This window comes from Trichoderma asperellum, chromosome 3 (genome assembly GCF_020647865.1).
Source record: "Trichoderma asperellum chromosome 3, complete sequence".
Classification (NCBI taxonomy): Eukaryota; Fungi; Ascomycota; class Sordariomycetes; order Hypocreales; family Hypocreaceae; genus Trichoderma; species Trichoderma asperellum.
This window is the reverse complement of record NC_089417.1, coordinates 4,895,526-4,914,487: the sequence shown is the minus strand read 5'-3', so window position 1 is coordinate 4,914,487 and position 18,962 is coordinate 4,895,526. Positions and strand designations below refer to the sequence as shown.

General features: G+C 48.5%; 11 protein-coding genes across 12 annotated transcripts; 3 read left to right on the top strand and 8 right to left on the bottom strand.

Annotated features, from left to right (window-relative positions):
* The first annotated feature begins 134 nt into the window (after positions 1–134).
* Positions 135–1,958, top strand: TrAFT101_006232 (uncharacterized protein). Of its 2 annotated transcripts, none has more exons than XM_066127691.1 (2): positions 135–240; positions 527–1,958. In XM_066127691.1, exons 1-2 carry the CDS (start codon positions 157–159, stop codon positions 1,115–1,117), a joined length of 675 nt encoding a protein of 224 aa, XP_065983804.1. In that variant the 5' UTR covers positions 135–156; the 3' UTR covers positions 1,118–1,958. The 2 variants fall into 2 exon arrangements, with proteins under 2 accessions (XP_065983804.1, XP_024760759.2); XM_024900219.2 differs by having other exon boundaries at positions 135–358; positions 532–1,958.
* Positions 879–2,668, bottom strand: TrAFT101_006231 (uncharacterized protein). Its single transcript, XM_024906736.2, has one exon. It carries the CDS (start codon positions 2,577–2,579, stop codon positions 1,341–1,343), a length of 1,239 nt encoding a protein of 412 aa, XP_024760758.2. The 5' UTR covers positions 2,580–2,668; the 3' UTR covers positions 879–1,340.
* A 709-nt stretch (positions 2,669–3,377) lies between these two features.
* TrAFT101_006230 (uncharacterized protein) lies at positions 3,378–4,494 on the bottom strand (the record flags this gene model as incomplete). Its single annotated transcript, XM_024901936.2, has 2 exons — positions 3,378–3,850; positions 3,942–4,494. The coding sequence occupies 2 exons, from the start codon at positions 4,492–4,494 to the stop codon at positions 3,378–3,380; spliced, it is 1,026 nt and encodes a 341-aa protein (XP_024760757.1).
* A 761-nt stretch (positions 4,495–5,255) lies between these two features.
* On the bottom strand, positions 5,256–6,644 carry TrAFT101_006229 (uncharacterized protein; the record flags this gene model as incomplete). The annotated part of the gene is made up of 2 exons (XM_024900190.1): positions 5,256–6,032; positions 6,117–6,644. 2 exons carry the CDS (start codon positions 6,642–6,644, stop codon positions 5,256–5,258), a joined length of 1,305 nt encoding a protein of 434 aa, XP_024760756.1.
* Positions 6,645–7,721: 1,077 nt separating this feature from the next.
* Positions 7,722–9,495, bottom strand: TrAFT101_006228 (uncharacterized protein). The gene is made up of 3 exons (XM_066127690.1): positions 8,986–9,495; positions 8,775–8,918; positions 7,722–8,711 (listed from the first exon to the last, which is right to left on the bottom strand). The coding sequence occupies exons 1-3, from the start codon at positions 9,306–9,308 to the stop codon at positions 7,946–7,948; spliced, it is 1,233 nt and encodes a 410-aa protein (XP_065983803.1). The 5' UTR covers positions 9,309–9,495; the 3' UTR covers positions 7,722–7,945.
* Positions 9,390–10,022, bottom strand: TrAFT101_006227 (uncharacterized protein; the record flags this gene model as incomplete). Its single annotated transcript, XM_066127689.1, has 2 exons — positions 9,560–10,022; positions 9,390–9,491 (listed from the first exon to the last, which is right to left on the bottom strand). Exons 1-2 carry the CDS (start codon positions 9,755–9,757, stop codon positions 9,390–9,392), a joined length of 300 nt encoding a protein of 99 aa, XP_065983802.1. The 5' UTR covers positions 9,758–10,022.
* A 560-nt stretch (positions 10,023–10,582) lies between these two features.
* TrAFT101_006226 (uncharacterized protein) lies at positions 10,583–12,312 on the bottom strand (the record flags this gene model as incomplete). The annotated part of the gene is made up of 2 exons (XM_024909881.2): positions 12,008–12,312; positions 10,583–11,944 (listed from the first exon to the last, which is right to left on the bottom strand). Exons 1-2 carry the CDS (start codon positions 12,107–12,109, stop codon positions 10,583–10,585), a joined length of 1,464 nt encoding a protein of 487 aa, XP_024760754.2. The 5' UTR covers positions 12,110–12,312.
* Positions 12,313–13,312: 1,000 nt separating this feature from the next.
* TrAFT101_006225 (uncharacterized protein) lies at positions 13,313–13,976 on the bottom strand (the record flags this gene model as incomplete). Its single annotated transcript, XM_066127688.1, has 2 exons — positions 13,313–13,886; positions 13,933–13,976. The coding sequence occupies 2 exons, from the start codon at positions 13,974–13,976 to the stop codon at positions 13,313–13,315; spliced, it is 618 nt and encodes a 205-aa protein (XP_065983801.1).
* A 116-nt stretch (positions 13,977–14,092) lies between these two features.
* On the bottom strand, positions 14,093–14,299 carry TrAFT101_006224 (uncharacterized protein; the record flags this gene model as incomplete). Its single annotated transcript, XM_066127687.1, has 1 exon — positions 14,093–14,299. One exon carries the CDS (start codon positions 14,297–14,299, stop codon positions 14,093–14,095), a length of 207 nt encoding a protein of 68 aa, XP_065983800.1.
* A 643-nt stretch (positions 14,300–14,942) lies between these two features.
* Positions 14,943–15,599, top strand: TrAFT101_006223 (uncharacterized protein; the record flags this gene model as incomplete). The annotated part of the gene is made up of 1 exon (XM_024906558.2): positions 14,943–15,599. The coding sequence occupies one exon, from the start codon at positions 14,943–14,945 to the stop codon at positions 15,597–15,599; it is 657 nt and encodes a 218-aa protein (XP_024760752.2).
* Positions 15,600–16,165: 566 nt separating this feature from the next.
* Positions 16,166–17,322, top strand: TrAFT101_006222 (uncharacterized protein; the record flags this gene model as incomplete). Its single annotated transcript, XM_024903968.1, has 4 exons — positions 16,166–16,250; positions 16,309–16,980; positions 17,038–17,160; positions 17,213–17,322. The coding sequence occupies 4 exons, from the start codon at positions 16,166–16,168 to the stop codon at positions 17,320–17,322; spliced, it is 990 nt and encodes a 329-aa protein (XP_024760751.1).
* Between the last annotated feature and the right edge of the window lie 1,640 nt (positions 17,323–18,962).

The window sequence follows — 18,962 nt, the reverse complement described above, 5'->3', positions numbered from 1 at the left end:
GTATTGCGGGAGAAATGTAGGATAAAGTCCCTGATTGTACAAAAACCAGGGGAGCGACCGAGTAAATGGAGCCGTTTACTTGACACTTAGCCCCTCCTTTACAATGCCTAGACCGGAGATTTGATCCAGCACCATTTTCTACCACATCAGCTCGCAATGCCATGGCAGTTCCCACCTCTCTCATTGTCGTATGCTGCCACGGCATTTGGAACGGCGGCCCTTCCAAAGGCGCCAATGAAGATGAGTGGCTCATTGCTGACTTTCAGCGCGGCGAGACAAGTACTTTTATCGAGCACATTAAGCTGGGGGTGAAACTTCTCAGCGAGAGCTACGATGACAGTGTGCTTGCTTTTTCAGGGTAAGCGACAAACAAAGAAGAAGAATCAATCCCAAAGAAAAAAAAAGAAAAAAAAAAGAAAAGAAAAGAAAAGAAAAGAAAAGAAAATCTAATCAATTATCAGATCAAGGGTGTTGGTCATTGGTTGTGCATATAGATAGCGATGCTAACACTCATTCTTCTCTCAACTGCAGTGGCCCAACCCGCAAAGAAACGACTCTAAGCGAAGCCCAAAGCTACAGCAACCTCGCCGCAGCGCAAAACTTATTCGGCCACAGCTTCGTCAACAAGCTTGAATCAACACCAGAACTCATTCCCAAAGTCATTTCGTCTAGGATCCTTGTCGAAGACCGCGCATTGGACTCGTACCATAATGTCCTCTTCAGCCTCACTCTCTTCTACTCGCGCTTCCATGCCTGGCCCCTCTCTCTAACCATCGTCTCTCACGATTTCAAGAGGCCTCGTTTCATAGATGGCCACTGCGCTGCCATTGGATTTCCACTTGAACGGACGACGTTTTTGGGCATCGACCCACCTGGTATGATTAATGGCGAGAACGAAGCGGCGATGAAAGGCGTGGGACAGGCGGTGGATGAATGGACGGCCGATCCTCATGGGCGGGGAGAGAAGTTGGCTGGGAAGAGGGCGAAGAGGAATCCTTGGGGAATGTGGCAAGGGGTTTTTGAAGAGCAGGTAGATGGCCCCAGGAAAGGAGGTCTGGTTACTGAGGGGATAGGCGAGATGGAGACGCTGGTCGACGATGCACCACGGCCATGGTAACGACGTTGGATTTGACGAATAAGCTGCCATTCTTCATTATACTAGGAATAAGACAGGAATATCTGGAATTATCAGGGTTATATAGACGGAAGCATTGTAGTCACATCACTTCATATTGACTACATGTATCTAGCCACGCAAAAGCTCAGCAATACCACAGTATCAGCACGACTCCTGCAGCCCCCTTGGCAGATTCCAAGCGAGCAGATAAACCTCAACATATTCATGAATCCGATTGCCTCACTGGTAGCGTCTTAAAGGTAAATTCGATCTTCAACCGTTCAAATATGCGATTCTTCAGGTTTATGCAAGACCGGCATGGGACATTGCTCACAAAAATTTCAGCACGAAGCTTTTTCTGCTGCTGCTGCAACATGAACAGCTGCAGAAAGTCATCACTCACATTGATTTCCCCCTTGTCATAATCGCGGAAGAGGTAGTTTTTCTTTACAAAAAAACACATTAGCTGAGCCTCCGCATGACACGCATTGTAAATGCCCATTGGGCCATCCTTGCCGTCGTTGGCATGCGGTTCAAAGGGAACATCAATATCCTCGGCAGCCATTCGAAGGCTTTCATATGCCCAATGACCTTGGTTCAACATCTTGAAACCGTCTTCTGGCGAGCTGAACTCTATGCCTAGGTGGCCTGTGTGGCCGCTTAAAGCGGCTATGGGTGGAAACGCGTCGCCACGGAAGAGAATGGCTGCGGTTTTCCACGGAGCATATATATGCATACCCCTCAGAGGCGTGACGAGAGATATTGTTCCGGCTTCATAAGATCTATAGAAGTATGCGTGTTGGAGAGTGCAAGGGCCGAGTGGTGCACTGATGCGCCTCGGTAGTCGGTTTTTCAATAATCCTCGAATCAATGTCCTGTCCTTCTTCTTAAGGAAAGGATTTTCTGAGTAGTTTGCACTTCGTTTGTGTCTTTCACAATCATTTCTCTCAGATTCTTCTGCCAAATTGATCGCCATCATTCCACGCTGGTCCGTCAAACGTTTGTCTGAGCCAGCCTGGAGTAGCATGCCCACAATTCTGGGATATCCCCAAAGAGCAGCTTCCATCAGAGGCGTTCGTCCTTTGTCGTCCATCACGTTGATATCAGATCCAGCTTCTAGAAGGTATTCCGCAACCTCATGGTGTCCATTTGACGCCGCCAGACTTAACAAGGAGCGACCATCCTGGTCCTTGAGCTGGAGGAGCCCATTTCTATCAGGTGAATTGTCTAGGACTCGTTTCAAGCCATCTAAATCTCCAGAACAAGCCGCCGCTGTTACCAATTCTGAAGCACGCTGAGTATCCGCTATATCTTCTCCATTTCTGTTGAGTCTAGTGGTGACCTCATAATCTCCAGTGTCTAGAGATAACGACTGCAGATTTATTATTTCGCGCTCTTCAGGAGCCTCGTCTAATGAGCAGCTTTCAAATGCCTCAAGAGCATTTAAAATTGTCCTTCTCATACTAACGGTTCGAAATCGTTCCACTTGCACTCTCCCGTCAGCATCAAGCCTTTGTTCAATTTCATACGATAGCCCCTTGACTCTGTCATCTCTGTCATCCTCGAATGGAAATAATATCACATATTGTAAATTTAGGCCAGCATGCATTTGGTCGCAAAGTGGACGTCTGTAATCACGCTGGGTGGCAGATGGGCCATCGTAAACATACCGCCCGCAGTCATCCTGAATTATTCTTCCCCTGTCATCCTCCTTGAAGTGAGTAAAGGCATGTTTGTGCGTTTTATCGCAAAATGGGCAAAGAACAGTTACATCGCGCGCGTCCCAGCACAGCACAATGGCGGCAGGAGGGGGTAGATTTCGTTTTCGCGCGGTTTCCTCTTGGCTATCACTTTTGTTTGTAGAGGCTCGTCTGATACAGAACCTGAAAAGAAATCGGAGGGTTGAGAAGTCCCACATTGCATTAATCGCCACAAAACAAGTAATAACACGATGCTGGCTATGTTGTCGTTTATCGCTCGCCTGTAAGTAGCGATTTTGTAGACTTTTCGCCTAAACCCAAGTCATAACGCATGTGCTGAGATCATGTGCATCGTCCATTTTGATATTCCATACTGTGTAGGACACGACCAACAGCCCACCCTTCAAAAGTGGACGGGCATTTCTCACGAGGCTGTGAATTTCTCTTCGCATCTTCGTGGAGGTTTTTTATTATATTGCCGATATTGATTAATTGCATGTAAAATAGACAATTCTAGCAATTATCAACTTTGAAAGATTGCCATACAAGCTTCTCTCAATCTACATCCGCGCTCTACTCTCAACATCCCTCTTCCTTTGTCTCGGCCCCTCCGCCACCACCCTCATCAAAAACGCAACCGCATCATTCACCATATCCGCCGCAAATCTATGCCCAACCCCCTCATAAACCCTATCATCCACCTCAACATTCCCATCAGCATACCACCCACCCGCCGCGTCCTTTAGCAGCCGAATAAACGGCTCCCCTTTGGAATACGGCACCAGCTCATCAGCGCCTCCCGAGCACAAAAGCAACTTCTTGCCTCGGATACGGCTGTCTAATATGCCGCGAAGACGATCCTGTTCAGCCGACGAGAGCGGCAGAGCAGGAATGGCGTTGGTCCCGAACAGAATACTCTTGGGATCGAACTTGCCCGCCGTGGCGACAGAATCAGCAGGGAAGTATTTGCTCCCCAGGAAGCCGGTCTCGCCACAGTCCAGCTTGGACAGCTTAGCTCGACTCGCCATCATGTCTGTTTTTGACATCAACGTTAGCAACTGTAAGAACACCCCATCTTCCCGATGTAGATAGGAAATGCGCCTCATCTTCCATGGAAAACTCACTTGTAAGATCTGGACATCCTACAATCGCCACGCCAGCATCTATCCTCTCCTCTCCAAACCACGCCTGCCACACCGCATGTCCTCCCAGACTCCATCCCAGACACACATGAGCATCTACTTCTCGCCCGAGATAGCTCCCTACCTGGTCCATCAGTCCGCTCATGGTCCTCATACCGCCCTTCACCAGGCCAAACATGTCGATGCCATGGTTCTCATTGCCCTCGCCCTCATCCCACGCCAAGTTGGCCTTTGCGCTTACCATCCTCGTCCCATGGTTGGGCATGTCAAAGGCCAACGCCACGAGCCCTCTCGCCTGTCCTTTCTGGTTCCAGGAGTGGATTGCCCGCTTGGCTACATCATTCATAGAAGCCCTTGTTCGTGTCCGAGGATGAAGCAACCACAGGCATGTCACCGGCGCTGGTGATGCGGGAAGCTCTTCCAGGCCGTAGACATCAACCAAGAGGCCGGCCATGGGCATCGTCGTCAAGGAGGCATCTGGAGGGGGCGGGAGGCCCTTTGTGGTGTATTTCTTGTCTTTTTCTTCGGTAGTCATTTTACCGTGATGTGTTATAGCGTATCAGGCACTAAGAAAGATATATTTGTACAAAGAGAGAGGGGGGAGCTGGCTGTGTTGCTGGAGCCAGTTGGGTTTAATAGTAAAGTCCCATAATACCATAACGAGCGATCTACAACACAGAGTCGACGCTCTATAAATGGCTAAAAGTGCCGCCCTAGCCTGTTTCAAGTTAGCGGTTTGATTCCCTCCTCACAAAATAATGCCCAACTCGGAAACTAGATCTACATGCCGCTTAGCTCAGATCAATTCATGTCAGTAATTCGGCAATTTTGCCGAGTGCCTCTCTCCTCAGTGCCTCGGCAACGCAGGAATTCTCACATCATGTATAGCATGTATATTATCTATACATGCTCGTCATTTTCATTTTCCTTAGCAACTGTATAAAATTTATTCATATACTGCTGTCTAACAAGAGGCTCATAAAAGGACTTGCTCGCTCTATATGCTACCTCATAGTAATGAGGTAATAGTTAACTGTAGACGACAAGGACAGAAGATTTTCATTTCTCCTTCACCGAGCAGACAACTCAGCATTCATTTTCTTCTCCGTACACGGAACAGGAGTCCGCCTCTCTCTGTAGGTATATCCCCTTCCTTGGCGATTTAGTTGTGAATTCCCCCTCCTTTTTATTTTGTAGAATGGCTGATCGTTGCGAAAGCCACGTATTTTGGTGAGGGCGGTTCCTCCCTTCGCTATTCCTTCTCCTATCTTAATTTCGATTTTTATCTCGTCTTATTCAATCCACCTTCCAATGATCTTGATCATCTGTGCTCAAAGACAGCTCAATTCCGTACAGCACCATGGTCAATCCTACATTGATCCACCGCCAAGAGCTACCGCCCACGTCCCCTCCCCTGAGTGTCCAGCCGTCTGGCCCCTCGCTTGTTGAAAAGTGCTGCAACAACAAGCTGGTGTAGACCGATATCAATATTGTTGGCGAGAAGTAACTAAGGATGCTCAGAAACATTGACGCTGCTTCTGAATCGTCAAAATCAGGCTCATGCATCATGGCTCGGGCGCCTAAATCTCGTACTGATGGGATGATGCGGGTGGCGCAGTAGAAGACAAAGAGACGGTATGCGAGAGAGATGATGACAGACGGCGTGATTGTCTGGAAAGCGGCGTACAACAGGGCAAGCGAAGAATGCAGAGCGCCAGGCAGGGTACTGAGTATATGAAGTAGGGTTGAGTACGAGGCCATGATGATGGGTGGAAGCGGAGGGATTTCTGGCTGTGATGATGCTTGGTCCTCGGTAGAATAGGTGCCATCGGACGGGAGGTAGTCGGTAAAGATCTGATAGACACAGAGCACGACGTAAGCAAAGAGAAGCGACGATTCGACGGGACTGCCGCGGCCACTGCCAATGCCGTATGCGCAGAGGAACACAGCCGTGGTCATGGTGACGCCAATAAGAGTGGCATCAACATTGCTGATCTGAGGGAACTGGGCAACGCGCCACAGGAAATAGACGGCGCTAGCAATGATGGAGCCGGAAAATGCAAGCAAGACAATCTGCGCAAAAAAAAAAAAAGAGGGTAAAGTTAGCTATGACCACCATGATATGATGCTTATTTTCAAATCGTAAATAAAACTCACCACCCAGGTATCACTCCTGCCTCTGTTGACCAGCCATCGAGTAATCTGGCCCGCCGCCTGGATAACAAGGAGTGTGCAGAAGCCCTCGAGCAGCTGGAAGACGGGCCCCGAGTACCGCAGCACATTGTCCCACGAGCCCAGCATGAGAGTCTCCAGCAGGCCCTCCTTGCCAAACATCCACTCGGTCCAGCTGGTGTTCTTGGACTGGAAGACGCCGCCGAGCGTCCTCTCGACCCAGCTGGAGTTGCCCGCATCGGCGTCGACGCCAAACTTGCCCAGCGCCCAAATAAGTAGCGACGGGATGACGAACCATTGCGCCAATCGCAGCAGCGTCACGATGGACCAGCGGATGCGCGACGTCTCGGGCGTGGCCAGCCGGATGGCCGAGTAAAAGATGTAGAAGATGGACAGGCTCAGGCTGTAGGCCAGCCCGCTGTCTCGGCCGCCGACATCGAAGGCGACGGGGATGGACAGGACGATGGCGAAGAGGAAGATGCTGCTGAAGAAGATGCTGAATGGCCACCACATCGGGGCGGTTGTGGGCGGCAGGGGTCGTGCCGTGCCGCGGGTGTTGTTGTCGGTTGAAAATCCAGGTCCAGGTGCAGATCCACGAGCCAGCAGACGGATGTCTTGTTGCGTGTCGTCTCGTCTCGTCTCGGAGTCCCCCGCGACTGGGAAGATGACACTCAATCCCCGAGAGGCAGATGCACAGGTCGCCCGCAATCGCTCCGTCACCAGCGGTTACTCATCTGTGTCGCCGGGTCTGTAGCCTGTAGAGCAGAGCGCAAGGGCCCCCGTTTCGTCTCGTCTGCGCTCGTTGCTTTCGTCTCCCAGATGGCCAGTTGCGTCTCCGTCGTCGTCCCGTGAGTCTTCTGCGTCTTTGGTCGTGCCAGAGACGATCCAGATGCCGCTGCCGCCTGCTACCCCAATAATTTAATTTTTAGCTCGTATGACAAACCAAAGCTTGTGAAGTGTCCAGACCCGGAAGGCCTGTCTTATCGGCGCATAGAGACCTCTTATCTGCACGTGAGGGGTCGCAGCCACATGGAGCAAAGCAAGCAGCTTTAAAGCTACATGTAGGTATGTAAGTGTGGACGATTTGATGAAGGCCAAATAAAGGGCACAGCAGGAGAAGAGCAGAACTGCTTCTAGAAGATGTTTGATGATGAAAAATTGTGTACATAGAATGAATGGAAAAGATGACCAAGGTTGCCATACCCGACATGCTACGGGCGGCTTCACGTCACATGCGGCTGTGCTTGGGATCAGCTCAGCGAATGACGACTGTGGCGCGCTGCAGCTACAGGGCACTAGCCACTTGGCCGACGACATGAAGCAATCAGGAATGTGCATTTGCATGGACGAGATAAGAACATTATACTAGCTGTCAAAGAGCTAACTAAGGAAGGCGATATTTGTTGTTTGGCTTGATTTTTTATTTAATTGCTACACTTGTGTAGCTCATTACGTATGCTCGCCTCCTCATAGCAAACGGGCTACTTACATGTATGCATAGCTTAAAAGTAGTACCTATAAAGCGAATATAAAGTGAGATTAAATACATCATCCATCTCCAGGAGAAAAAAAAATTATAAATTTTAATTACCGCTAAGTAATGCCTAAAAAAATTCTTCTGCTACATGCATATCTATCTGTAGATATTATACATGACAAGAAATGGTATATGAGAGCTCCAGAGTGTTCAAGAAGCAGCGAAATGGATCAAAAGTACGCGAAAATCTCGCTCATGCTGTTAAAAGAAATTAATCATAACCATATAACGTTTGCCTCCCCGGTATAAATGGGCAATGAACCTGCTTCGAAGTAGATTAGGCATGGCCTCCCGCCTCATCTTCGTCCCAGCCCTCGCGCTGGTCCTTGGGAATCCGAATCAAGACACACATCAGCGTCGCTGCGCCGGCCAGAGCAACTGAGAACCACAGAGCGTGTCTGATACCGCCGATTGGATCGGCGCCGTGCTTATTGGTATAAATCTCAATAGTGCCAGCAAATCCCAGGCCCGTGCCCAAGCCGTAGAGCTGAATCGTACCAACCAACGATCCAGCCACACCCTGAAGATTCCGTTTGACGCTGTTGCTGGTGATTATCTGTGCGGTCGTAAAGATGAAATCGGGGCTGAACCCCAAGATGAACAGCGCTGGAAATTCCTGTGGCCAGTAATTCTGATGCACGGGCATCGTCGCCAGCAGAATACCCGCAACAAGGGCCGATACCGTCCCTATCGCCATCACAAGCTGCGCAGGCATATATCGCACGCAAAGGGCGCTTACTCCACAGGCGAGCGTTGCCATGACGGTAAAAGTCGCAAATGCTGCAGCGTTGAGAAGATTGGAAAAGTGGCGGATATCAACGTGCCATCGTGTTACGTAGTAGAAGAGGATACCCGTGCTCATAAAGGTGAAGAAGGCGGAGAGCAGCATGGGCTTGAAGGATGGCGCAGACCAAACTGAAAGAGGCAAAATAGGCTCCTTTGCAAACTTTGCTTCCCATAGTAGGAAGAGGCATATGTGAAGCACAGACAGAATGAGGATTATGTATACATAATCGACCTTCCACCCCTTGATGGCGGCCTCTCTATACCAGCGTAAGCAGGTGGTGTTGAAAAAGTTGTAGTTGGGAAAAGGTAGAGACACTCACGTCCAGGCACAGTTGAACAGAATGAGGCCGCCAACGCCAAAATACGACCCAATATAGTCAACCTTTCCATTCGGATCCATTGTAACTTCTTCGGAGGGGACAAGGATCGCAGCAGTCATGAAAACAACCGCTCCAGCAATTGCACTGCATCATCCAAGATTAGCCTAGTCCACCAACGAACGCTCTTAGAAATGTATTGTCTCGCACGTACAAAAAGAAGAATAGCCACCACCAAGGCAGCAGCTGGCCAAAGAAGCCAGGAAATATGGAGCCACCACCAGCACCGACAGGAGCCATGGCTCCAAACAACCCGACCCAAATTAGGCGACCAATGCCCGGTGGGAACGATGTCGTAAGCAGAGCAATAGCATTCGGGACGATGATGCCAGCTCCCACGCCACTAAGAGCTCGCATTACGATTATAGTCGGGACGGTTCGCATAAACCCTGAGATGAGGTTGAACAGAACGTATATGGCACCGCCGATGACTAAAACTTTCTTATGGCCGTGGACAGCTCCAACGCGGCCACCCATGAGGACAAAAGTCGCCTCTGTCAGCCTAGTTTGCACCAGCAATCAGATAACCATGTCAGCTTTGGGTAGAGGAGGTGGCTCCTACGGGTATGAAGCAGCAATCCATATGCCCAGACTTGGATCAGATCCCAACTCTTGGGGAATCGTATATGAGATCAAAAGGCCGGAACCGAAAGGAAGAGCCTATTAGGTAGTTTCAAGAGAGTTAAGATGGGACCTCTCTGTGAATGAAATCCAGAACCGCCACATACCACAACAAGCTGACAGAGCACAATGCTCAACGCGATCAGGTGCTTGCGTATCCCTTGTTGCTCTTTGGACAAATCCCCTTCCACTTCTGTCGGAATTGCTGGTTCGGCATCGATCGTGGTTGTGCTTTCATCCGGGCTTGGAGCTGACGGCTCGGGTGGTCGAGAAGTATCGACTTTCGACTCTCCGTCAATGGCCATCTTGGAGCAAGATCATTCACATCACTTTCTTGCTTCTTCTTGCTTCGCCTTATTATTTGCTCTGATAATGCTGGCTGGCAGTCGACGAGTCAAAGATCACATAGCTCGATGCATTTATATGGCATACACGCAATGGACGTCTTTAATATGGCCATTTTCGTTATCTGAAAAGAAACGATGTCAAACATCTCCCTATTCTAGAAGATGTATGATTTGAAAGCCAGTAAACTAATCATTTGGAAGATTTGGAAGCTATGAGCCAAGAAGCTGAGAACAACGTCCCAAGCTCAGTTGGTCACCCTTCTTGTGGGGACACGGCCTAGGTATTATGTCGGAGGTGTTTAGCTAAGTGCTCCGACTCCCAAAAATCAACAACCAATCAAACGTTCAAGAAGACGTTACGAACGAGATGGATTGTCGGTAATGCTCTCCGAAGCCAGGAACCGTCCAAGAAACTTCCGGTAGGGCTCAGGTTGTGATGTTAACTAAGCGCCTCCGAATAGTCGTGCAAGGACCGGTCCGCTTCTGGGCTGCTGGCTTCTTAAAATCAGAGGGATGCGCCACCAAAAGTGTTCTAAGGAAACCATATTATTTTGATTACTGAACAACATGCTTGCGGTTCTTTTGGGTCCATTTGCCACATAAGACTGAGGCTAGGCAGCCAGGCTTAGCCAAGTCAAACCTATCAAAGGCGACTCCAACAGCTATCTATAAGCTTGGCAAAGGCGACCCAGCGGCATGAATCAGGCTTCTAATTAAAACACGCTTATAATTAGTTAACTCCGTAACCACTCGGAGGTTAAGCCTTGGCTTGTTCTATCGTATCTAGTTGTCAGCGTTCATTGCTATGACTACCGACTCCAGAACAGCTCTTTCGCAATACGCTGGCCCTTTGTCAATGCAGAAGGAAATGCCTCTCAAAACGTGGATTAATCGTGATCTTGATAGGCGAATCTTCCCGGAGCTGTTTCCCGAATTTATATCCGCCGCTGCGTGAACCTCTATCGTGGGAACATTTTGCAGAGGCATATGTTGTTGCTGCTGCTGCTGCTGATGTAATGATGCAAAGGCCTGCAGTAATTCCTCTGGAGTGTTCGGCGGTTGGTTATTTAGCAGTTTGCCCACCGGCTTGATTTCTTTTAGCTCAATTGTGTCAAAATCAAGATGTCTCATCCCACAAGCTAATAGCCACTGCTCAATCTGATAGGAGTTTAGAATCCGACTCTGGTTTGACGGAGAAGAAGCTCTCCTATTCGAAGGATCTAGGCCGCCCCCGTTAAAGACCCCATCGATACCCGAATACTGAGAGGTGGCGATTCCGTGATAGTACTGGGCCACCAAGTAATCATCAAACTCGGCCGTGGCCAATCTGAAAATTTCCGACGTCTGCGGTCTCAGATACCAGCGTAGTACCATGAGGATTTCTTCGCGCGATCGAAACTTGAGAGTGAATCCAAATATTCTGTCGACAACTGCGGAAGTCGCATACTCATCGCTCAGGATAGAATCATATGCATGCTGTAATGAGGCTCTGGTAATCATGATGCTGAAAGATTCTTCAGACGGATATGTATGCAGCATATAACCGGTCCTAGCGCAGTCCGTAAAGTTGATAGGTGGTAGGCCTATAAAGCCATTACCGAAGATATTGCTAATCGGTGACGAATGCGGTTTGATAAATGGGTTGAATCGAGCGGCCGATGGATTACGGCCAAGTTGGAGAGTAGAATGAGTAGGGGGGTGAGAAGTAGATTGAAGGGTAGGTGTCGGTTGGTTGAAGGAATGAAAATCAAGAAGCATGTTGTCTAGTGTTTGAGAGGGCTCCTCGTTTCCATGAGGTGTCTCTTGAAACTCAACGTCATCGCTGGTAGAGCTGCTTAGAGGCCGTCCGTTAGAAGTATTGATGTCGGTACTCTCCTGGCTATCCTCGGGGCTGCCATCCAGGCTACTGCCTCCTTGGCATAGATGTAAGATACTGTTAGTTGCAGACTGAAGCTTGGAGACGAGGGCAGGATCCTGTCTTATCAGCGGCGACTGAAGTATGCCGTTTGTAAAATCAAGAAAGGTCCCAGCCATCTGCTCAAGGGCTCCCTCTATATGGACCATGTTCTTCTCATAGTTTGCATGAGCAGCTTGCCGCCGTAGACGAAATAGCCGCTGCGCTTTGCGGTTCCGCTGCCGCCGTTTCTATCCCAGCTGAAGCGTCAGCAGAAGTCTTGCGTAATCGAACTCATCATCAACAGGACAAACCTCCAAGCTCTCATCATTATGCTCTGGCTTTGCTTGTGAGGCCGGACCTGGCCGACGTCCACGGCGTCGTGGCTGCTCTTCTGAAGCCTGGGCCGATGCCATATCGCGGCTACAGTGCCACAGAGTGGTTGGAGTCGAAAGCGGCGTTTGTTGCTTGAGCTCGAGGGTCCGGCTGGGTCCACTTTGCTAGTTCTCAGCCGTGACATTAAGGTATTAATAGGCGCGCAACTCCATCCAGCCTTCCGTGGCAGCCAATGAACCTATTCCAAATACATCACCGCATGAGTCGCTATCGAGCCATGAGACGCTTACAGATGGTGTTGGCAGTGGCCAGCGACCCTACGAAGTGCTAGTACCTTACAAATCGTACTATAGACTAGGCGCTAGCCAAACTAGTTCTCGTATAATCCATGAGCCGAGGTCGCCTCTTCCTGCGGCCTCATATTTCGCACCTATCGCTGTTTTTTTAACGGCGAGGGAATAAGTGCAGTTCCTCAGATAGGGAAAGGTTATGCTGATTAGTTAAAGGCAACATATCATCAACCCTGGCTCAACTCGTCAGCTTCAACGCGAAGCTTCCAGAGCGAATTTGCCTCCAAAACTTAGCCGCGGTTCGGACAATGCGAAACTATATATATGTGTGGTCATTACTAATAGCTAAAAGGAGACTGCCGGAAGATGCGACTGGCGGAGACTAAGCCGTCCTGAGCTACAAAACCCAGTAAGCGACGGTGAATTAATGTACCTGGACGAAAACAGATTATGCTTTGCATATGGTGCTAAGAGGACCTTCGCCTAGGAGCGAAGTTGAGACTAAGACCGGGCAAAGGCAGGTGAATTTCTGAGTGCTTACTGTTGCAAGCTATCAACTACGCCGATGAAGAGTTTCGTCTTTGTTACAACCTTCAACTCTTTTTTGTCTCTTCTTCATTTCAACAAACAATAGAGTCAAACGTTGTGGTTGGATTAAGGATAAGTATAGATCTTAGATTTAGCGTTAGCTATATGTGCCTCGAGATCCGATAGCCGAGATTCTGGGTTTTCCTCTGACCCAGCAGTGAAGCCGACGCCCTTCAAAGACATTTGTGGATATTAGACCGCATTTGGAAGTGCATTGTATGTATCTACCAATTGGTTCGTATGTTGGTTGGTTGGTTAATTAGTTACTTTATCGACATTCAAATTCTTGTGCTAAGCTTAGTTCTTGATTAAAGATCAACACTCCCTCTCCGTTCTTAAGCAAATGAAATGAACAAGGTAGCTGAGTGACTTTGAAATTACCATTGCACTAATCTCTTCTTGTGCTTAGAGCTCGAGCTCTGCAAAGGAGTCTTTAACACTCTTCAATGTCGTAATATCCAACCCAAGGTCGGCATAAGTCAAGAACCTATCTTCGCCAGTCCACTCTTGGTCCTTGACTAGTTCCCAAAACTCCATGCCGAGCGTAAATTCCTGGGCTTTCGCCGACCATGTAGCGAAAAAGGTATCCCGGGGTATCTGGACGTATGTAGCCTTGACACCATGTACCTCCGTCCAAATCTTTAGCAGCCCCCCTAGAGTTGACCTCTCCACAAAGGCAAATACGGTCTGACCAACACGAGTCGTTTCCGGCTGGGTCAATGCCGCTCCCACAAAGGCGCCGAAATTAGAGCGAGTGTTTCCAATGCATGCAATGGGCTGATCAGATGGGGTGGCTTGCATCTGGACGTACTGGCCAATAGCAGGGAAATAAACGGGCTTGAGGAAATCCCAGGCAAAGTTGCTTGCGTAAAAGGCACACCAAACAAATGTCGTCTTTGCAAGAAGCTCTGGCTTGGATTTGATATAACGAGTAGCCCTGGCTTTGTAATCGTAATGCGGAGGCTGACTCTTGCCACCGCTAAGTGTATAAGCATCCGTAAGGGGTTGACCAGAAGTAGTGGTACAGCGTCTCGGTGGCCAATGCCGTGTTCGCCATGTTAATGCCCATATCAGTTTCGATGGCTGCAGCCTTATCAGCCGCTAGGCTAGCATCCTTCTCCGCGGATAAATCCTTCTGTGCTTCTGAAAATAGACCCCAGAAGTTGGTGACTGCGAAAATGCCGCTCAAAGGGCTGCGACGTCGGTCAACTCCGCCTGAACGATCTCAATGCCGCGTGCGGCCAGGGCTTTTGCCGCTGCGCTATCGGGAGATCGAGTAACTGCGCGGATATTGTACTCTTGAGACTCGCTTCTAAGTAAGTGGTCAATAACAGAGCCCCCCTGAGCGCCAGTTGCGCCAATAACAGTAATGATTTTCTTCGCTGCCGCCATCCTGATTCAACCTAGGGTGAGTTTGAAGGCTTTCATCTTGAACTGTTATATAATTGGAGGATTAATGAGTGAGTATTTGACAGTTCTGAAATCCTTTAATATCGTTCTTCTTTTGAAGGTTATTGCCCCTTAAAGTCACCCCAGGGCACCCTGCTTTTCATTAGCATCTCTCACTATTATATTCACATTAGTGATCACGATATAGATATGGCGTATTTTTCAAGTGAAATACCTCCATCTCGCGCATCATTATGATCTGGCTTTATAAATATCTCCACCAGTATTTGGAATCGTTAACTGTATGAAGGAAGAACTAACTCCAGTCGGAAATGGATACAAAACAACTCTGCGCCTGAGGATGCTTCAACGACACCAACGACGACTATGATGAAATCATACGGGATCACACGAGTTTATAAGCACCGAATATTTCAATGTAGATGGATATGACTATGCAAACCGGCAGCTTTTACTGGCTCCTCAAGGCGTGGAAGAGCGGGTTCCTGATGACCTACATTATAACACTATAGACAGCCACAGGATAGCAACGCAACGCTGGAATGAATTTGTATCGATTGGTCAAAAAATCGATCATAGCAAAAACAGACTTCTCTACTGCATTGCAGGGCAGTTCTTGTTTGAAATGATCCCCCATCTCTCCTCAGACGTTGAGAGCAGCTTCCCCATTTCTCATCCAGATCTACATGTTGGCAACATCTATGTCGACGATGACCTCAACATCACATGTATTATTGACTGGAGTTCGGCGTCAACAGGTCCCATTGCTGAGCTGCTCGCGACCCCGGGACTAGGGGGCTCAGCCAGACCACCTTCGGATTCCCTCACTGCTGCTTTTCGGTCTGGTTTTGGCCGACGAGCCACGAAACTAAGCCCCGAACTCTGTAACCCAAAGCTTTGGCAGACATCGGATAATATGTGGTACTTTTCTCGATTAGTTCGGTTGCTTTCTAGAAATGACTATGAGCATTTTCGCCGATTGTTCGAGCTAGTTCAAAAACCGAGCGCTGAGAAAACGGGGATTCTCTACTTGTTTCATGAACGAGCCAACAGTGACGAGAATAAGAAGCTGCTTGCCAAGCTACAGGAGGACGACATGACCACAGAAGAAGTGCTGGAACAGGAACGAATGGCGATATCTTCTACTAGACGTGCAAATTCTGACGCCATTGCTATAGCGAGAAAGCTGACGCTGATGTCGGAGATGAATCCAGGTTTCCTTGCTAACCACGTATTATGGCGATGGGTTGAAGAAGCACTCAGGCAGGATGGTCTTCCATAGCTTTTCCAAATATTAGAAGCAGTCGACTTGAAATTAAGCCGCTGATATATTTTGGCCGATTTTGCCGCGTAGTAATGTCTTTTAAGATTTGTGAGATCCCTGACTAAAGTACATGATAGGTGTTATTCTATTCTTCCCAACAAGAAGTTGCTAAAGTGTTCGCCTTAGTATCGGATCTTACAAAGGGTCATAAGTTAGTCAATTCCGCAAAATCCTCGTTTCCCATTGGTCGTAGAGAAAAGCAAACGAAAATACCACCACATGATGCCCACTCAATGCACTGCACATCGAGGCTTACAATTTTCTTGCCATGTGGGGATAACTAGCGCAAGCAATCGATCGTGCATAAACTCCGTGGTGCGCAAGCCACCATTCCGATCTGGCTTTTCCTAAAAAGGTCATGCAAGATTGGCTTTCAGGGCGGAGATAGCAGCAAGTTCCCGGTGATACTGAAGGCCCAAGAGGAATTATGTTGTGTTGAAAGAGATATAAATAGGGCCCATTAGAGCATGTATAGATGTTAAAGACTCGCTGTATAGTTGAATTTGTGCACAGTATAGAGCATCATGACTTTGGCTAGCAATTTTGGGGCAGAGACAACTGCCGAAGAAGTGGCATCTTCTTTTCGCGACCAGATTACTGGAAAGACAGGTTAGACACTTGCTTCTTTTCTATCAAAACACAATCTGGGCTAACATACTCATAAAAGTTCTCATCACTGGTGTAAGCCCGAATGGTCTTGGAGCAACTACTGCTCAGGCTCTCGCCAAGTACAGCCCAGCAAACTTGATATTCACGGCTCGTACAGTCTCAAAAGCCTCTGCCGTCGCCGATACTATCCGTACTCAACACACAGCAATAAAGGCGCAAATTCATGTCGCCCAAGTAAATTTGTCCGACTTGGAAAGCATTCGCGAAGCAGCAGCCAACATCCAAAAACTAACACCTGTTATTGACATCATGATTAATAATGCGGGAGTTATGGCTATCCCAGAGAGGGAGGTCACGAAACAGGGGATCGAAGCTCACTTGGCCACCAACTTCCTTGGTCACTTCCTACTCACAACTCTCCTGTCTCCACAGCTAAAGGCGGCGGGGCCAAGGGCGCGAGTTGTCAACATTGTGAGCGGTGGATTCTACATACAGCCGTTTCGCTTTAGTGACTACAACTTTGAGGGAAACAAGGATCTTCCGCTAGAGGAGCAAGTCGATATTTACAATGCAGAAAAGCTCGGCATGGGCTGGGTAAAAGATGCCGGCACTGGATATATCCCCTTTTTGGCCTATTCTCAAAGCAGCACAGCGCTGATGCTGTTGACTAGAGGTTTGAATGAGGGCTATGCTGGAGAAAGGATTACGGCTGTCAGCGCTGCTCCGGGAGGTGGGTCAACTTTTGCTCTTATTACGGATGATAAGGATGCTGATTTTGGCTGATTAGTTGTCCTGACTGAACTTCAAAGACACCTCCCAAGCGAGTTTAGGAATCCAAACATGACGTATAAGACGGCAAGCCAGGGAGTTGCCAGCTTTCTCGTTGCTGCTTTAGATCCAAGCCTAGAGGGTATGTTGCTTCTTCGTTTTGGCTCTGCAGAGTACGACTAACAGTCTCATAGATCATCCAGGAGCCTATATTGATGACTGCCAGATTAAAGAGGTGCCAAAGTACGCACAAGAAGCAGCCATAGCTCGTAAACTCTGGGCAATGGCTGAATCATGGGTCTAGGATGCATGAAGGGATAATGCTGGTGGAAAGGCAAACTATGAAGCCGCTAATCAACATTGCTCCTGAAATCTCAGCTACCAGAAGCAAAGTATTATTTAAGAAGATGTCAGTTAGATGACTTTGATCAAACTGGACCACTCCATCCAATATGTAGACAATTGTACATAGTACCTCTGATTTCGCGCTCTACCATTCACGGTGTAATCGCCGCATGCATTTATCGGTGCGGCCAGTCCACAAAGGGCAGCCCATTTCCGCTTCGGGAGTAGCTTGCCCTCAAGCGCTATCCATTCCGACACCAGTTTCCAGCACGCCACCTCCATTGTAGACTTTTATTTTTTTTTCCCCGTCTTTTGCCTGAATTTATCATAATTTGTCCATATTCTGGCGAGTGAATTTATAACTTTCATCCAACACCTGTAATCATATTTGCCTCGACTATTCGGCGTATATTTATTCTCCTGGCGCCTTTTTGACCTGGGTTTGCCTGCCTTTATCTTGACACTGGCGAGAGGGACTGCGAGTGCAGTGATAACCCCTGCGCCCTTTTCACGACAGCCAGCTGGGCAGGACGTGGCCACCAAATCGGAACTGCCACTTGGATTGTTTGAGGCTCTTATCCATTTGGTGCCAAATCTAGGAAGCTGTTTGTCATCCAATGAGTGGTTTACATCTGCTTACTCTGCACCTATATTCTTCGAAGCTGGATGACTGAGATGCGGATATGTCACAAGACGGATCTCTCGATTTGTCTAGAGCAGCTACAGACTTACTATGAGCTATTCCAGCGTAACTCATGGCTATATCTTTTCAGCTCTGCGGATCATCAGCGCAGATACAACGGTGCCCTAGACACTTGATACAGCTCCTAGGTGCCTCTTCAGCGTTCCTTTTCCCGCAACTGGAGGACGAGGAACGGACAGCTGGCAACTAGCAGCTAATGACTGACAGCTGACGGCAAAACAGCACACATAGCCTTATAATCAGTGTTTTCACTTCTGGTGGTCGGGGAGGCAGGGGCGCCGTGGTGCAACGGTCAGGTCAAACTGCCTCCTCTGGGGATCGATTGGGATAAACGACACTCTGGTTCGACTCTCAACGACAACAAATTCGGCAGGGACGTAGGTGTTGGAACCTAAGGGGTCCAGCACCGAACCCTTTTGCCGGTTGTGCGTATCTTTTTTTGGGTTTTCCTCCTTTTTCCTCCTCGCGCCATCTCAGTCCAGTTTTTCTTTTTTCGTCTCGAGTTGTGTAGGACGAGAAAAAAGAGAGAGAAAGGAAAAGGCAGCAAGATTCTGTAGTTATTTGAAGTTACGTCTGGTGATATCAAAGGTGAGTGAGTGGCAGCTGGTGTTGAGCGCGTAGAGTGTCAGATAGGCAGTGCCCAGCACTCGCTGACACTGCCGTTATTTCCGCACGCCGCATATCCACTTTGCGCCTCGGCTTGAATTTTCGGATCAGACAATCACTCCCATTCATTCCTCTCGAGAAATATGTACATTGTTCCGAGATCCAAAACAAAAGACAATCCCAAACCCTTGAGCTCACTCAATGTCATCTCTCGATATCTCCCCCGTTGTATGTGCACGCATAGTAGCACGTGAAAACGGTGGTGCCTAGAGGGTACGTACTGAAATAAG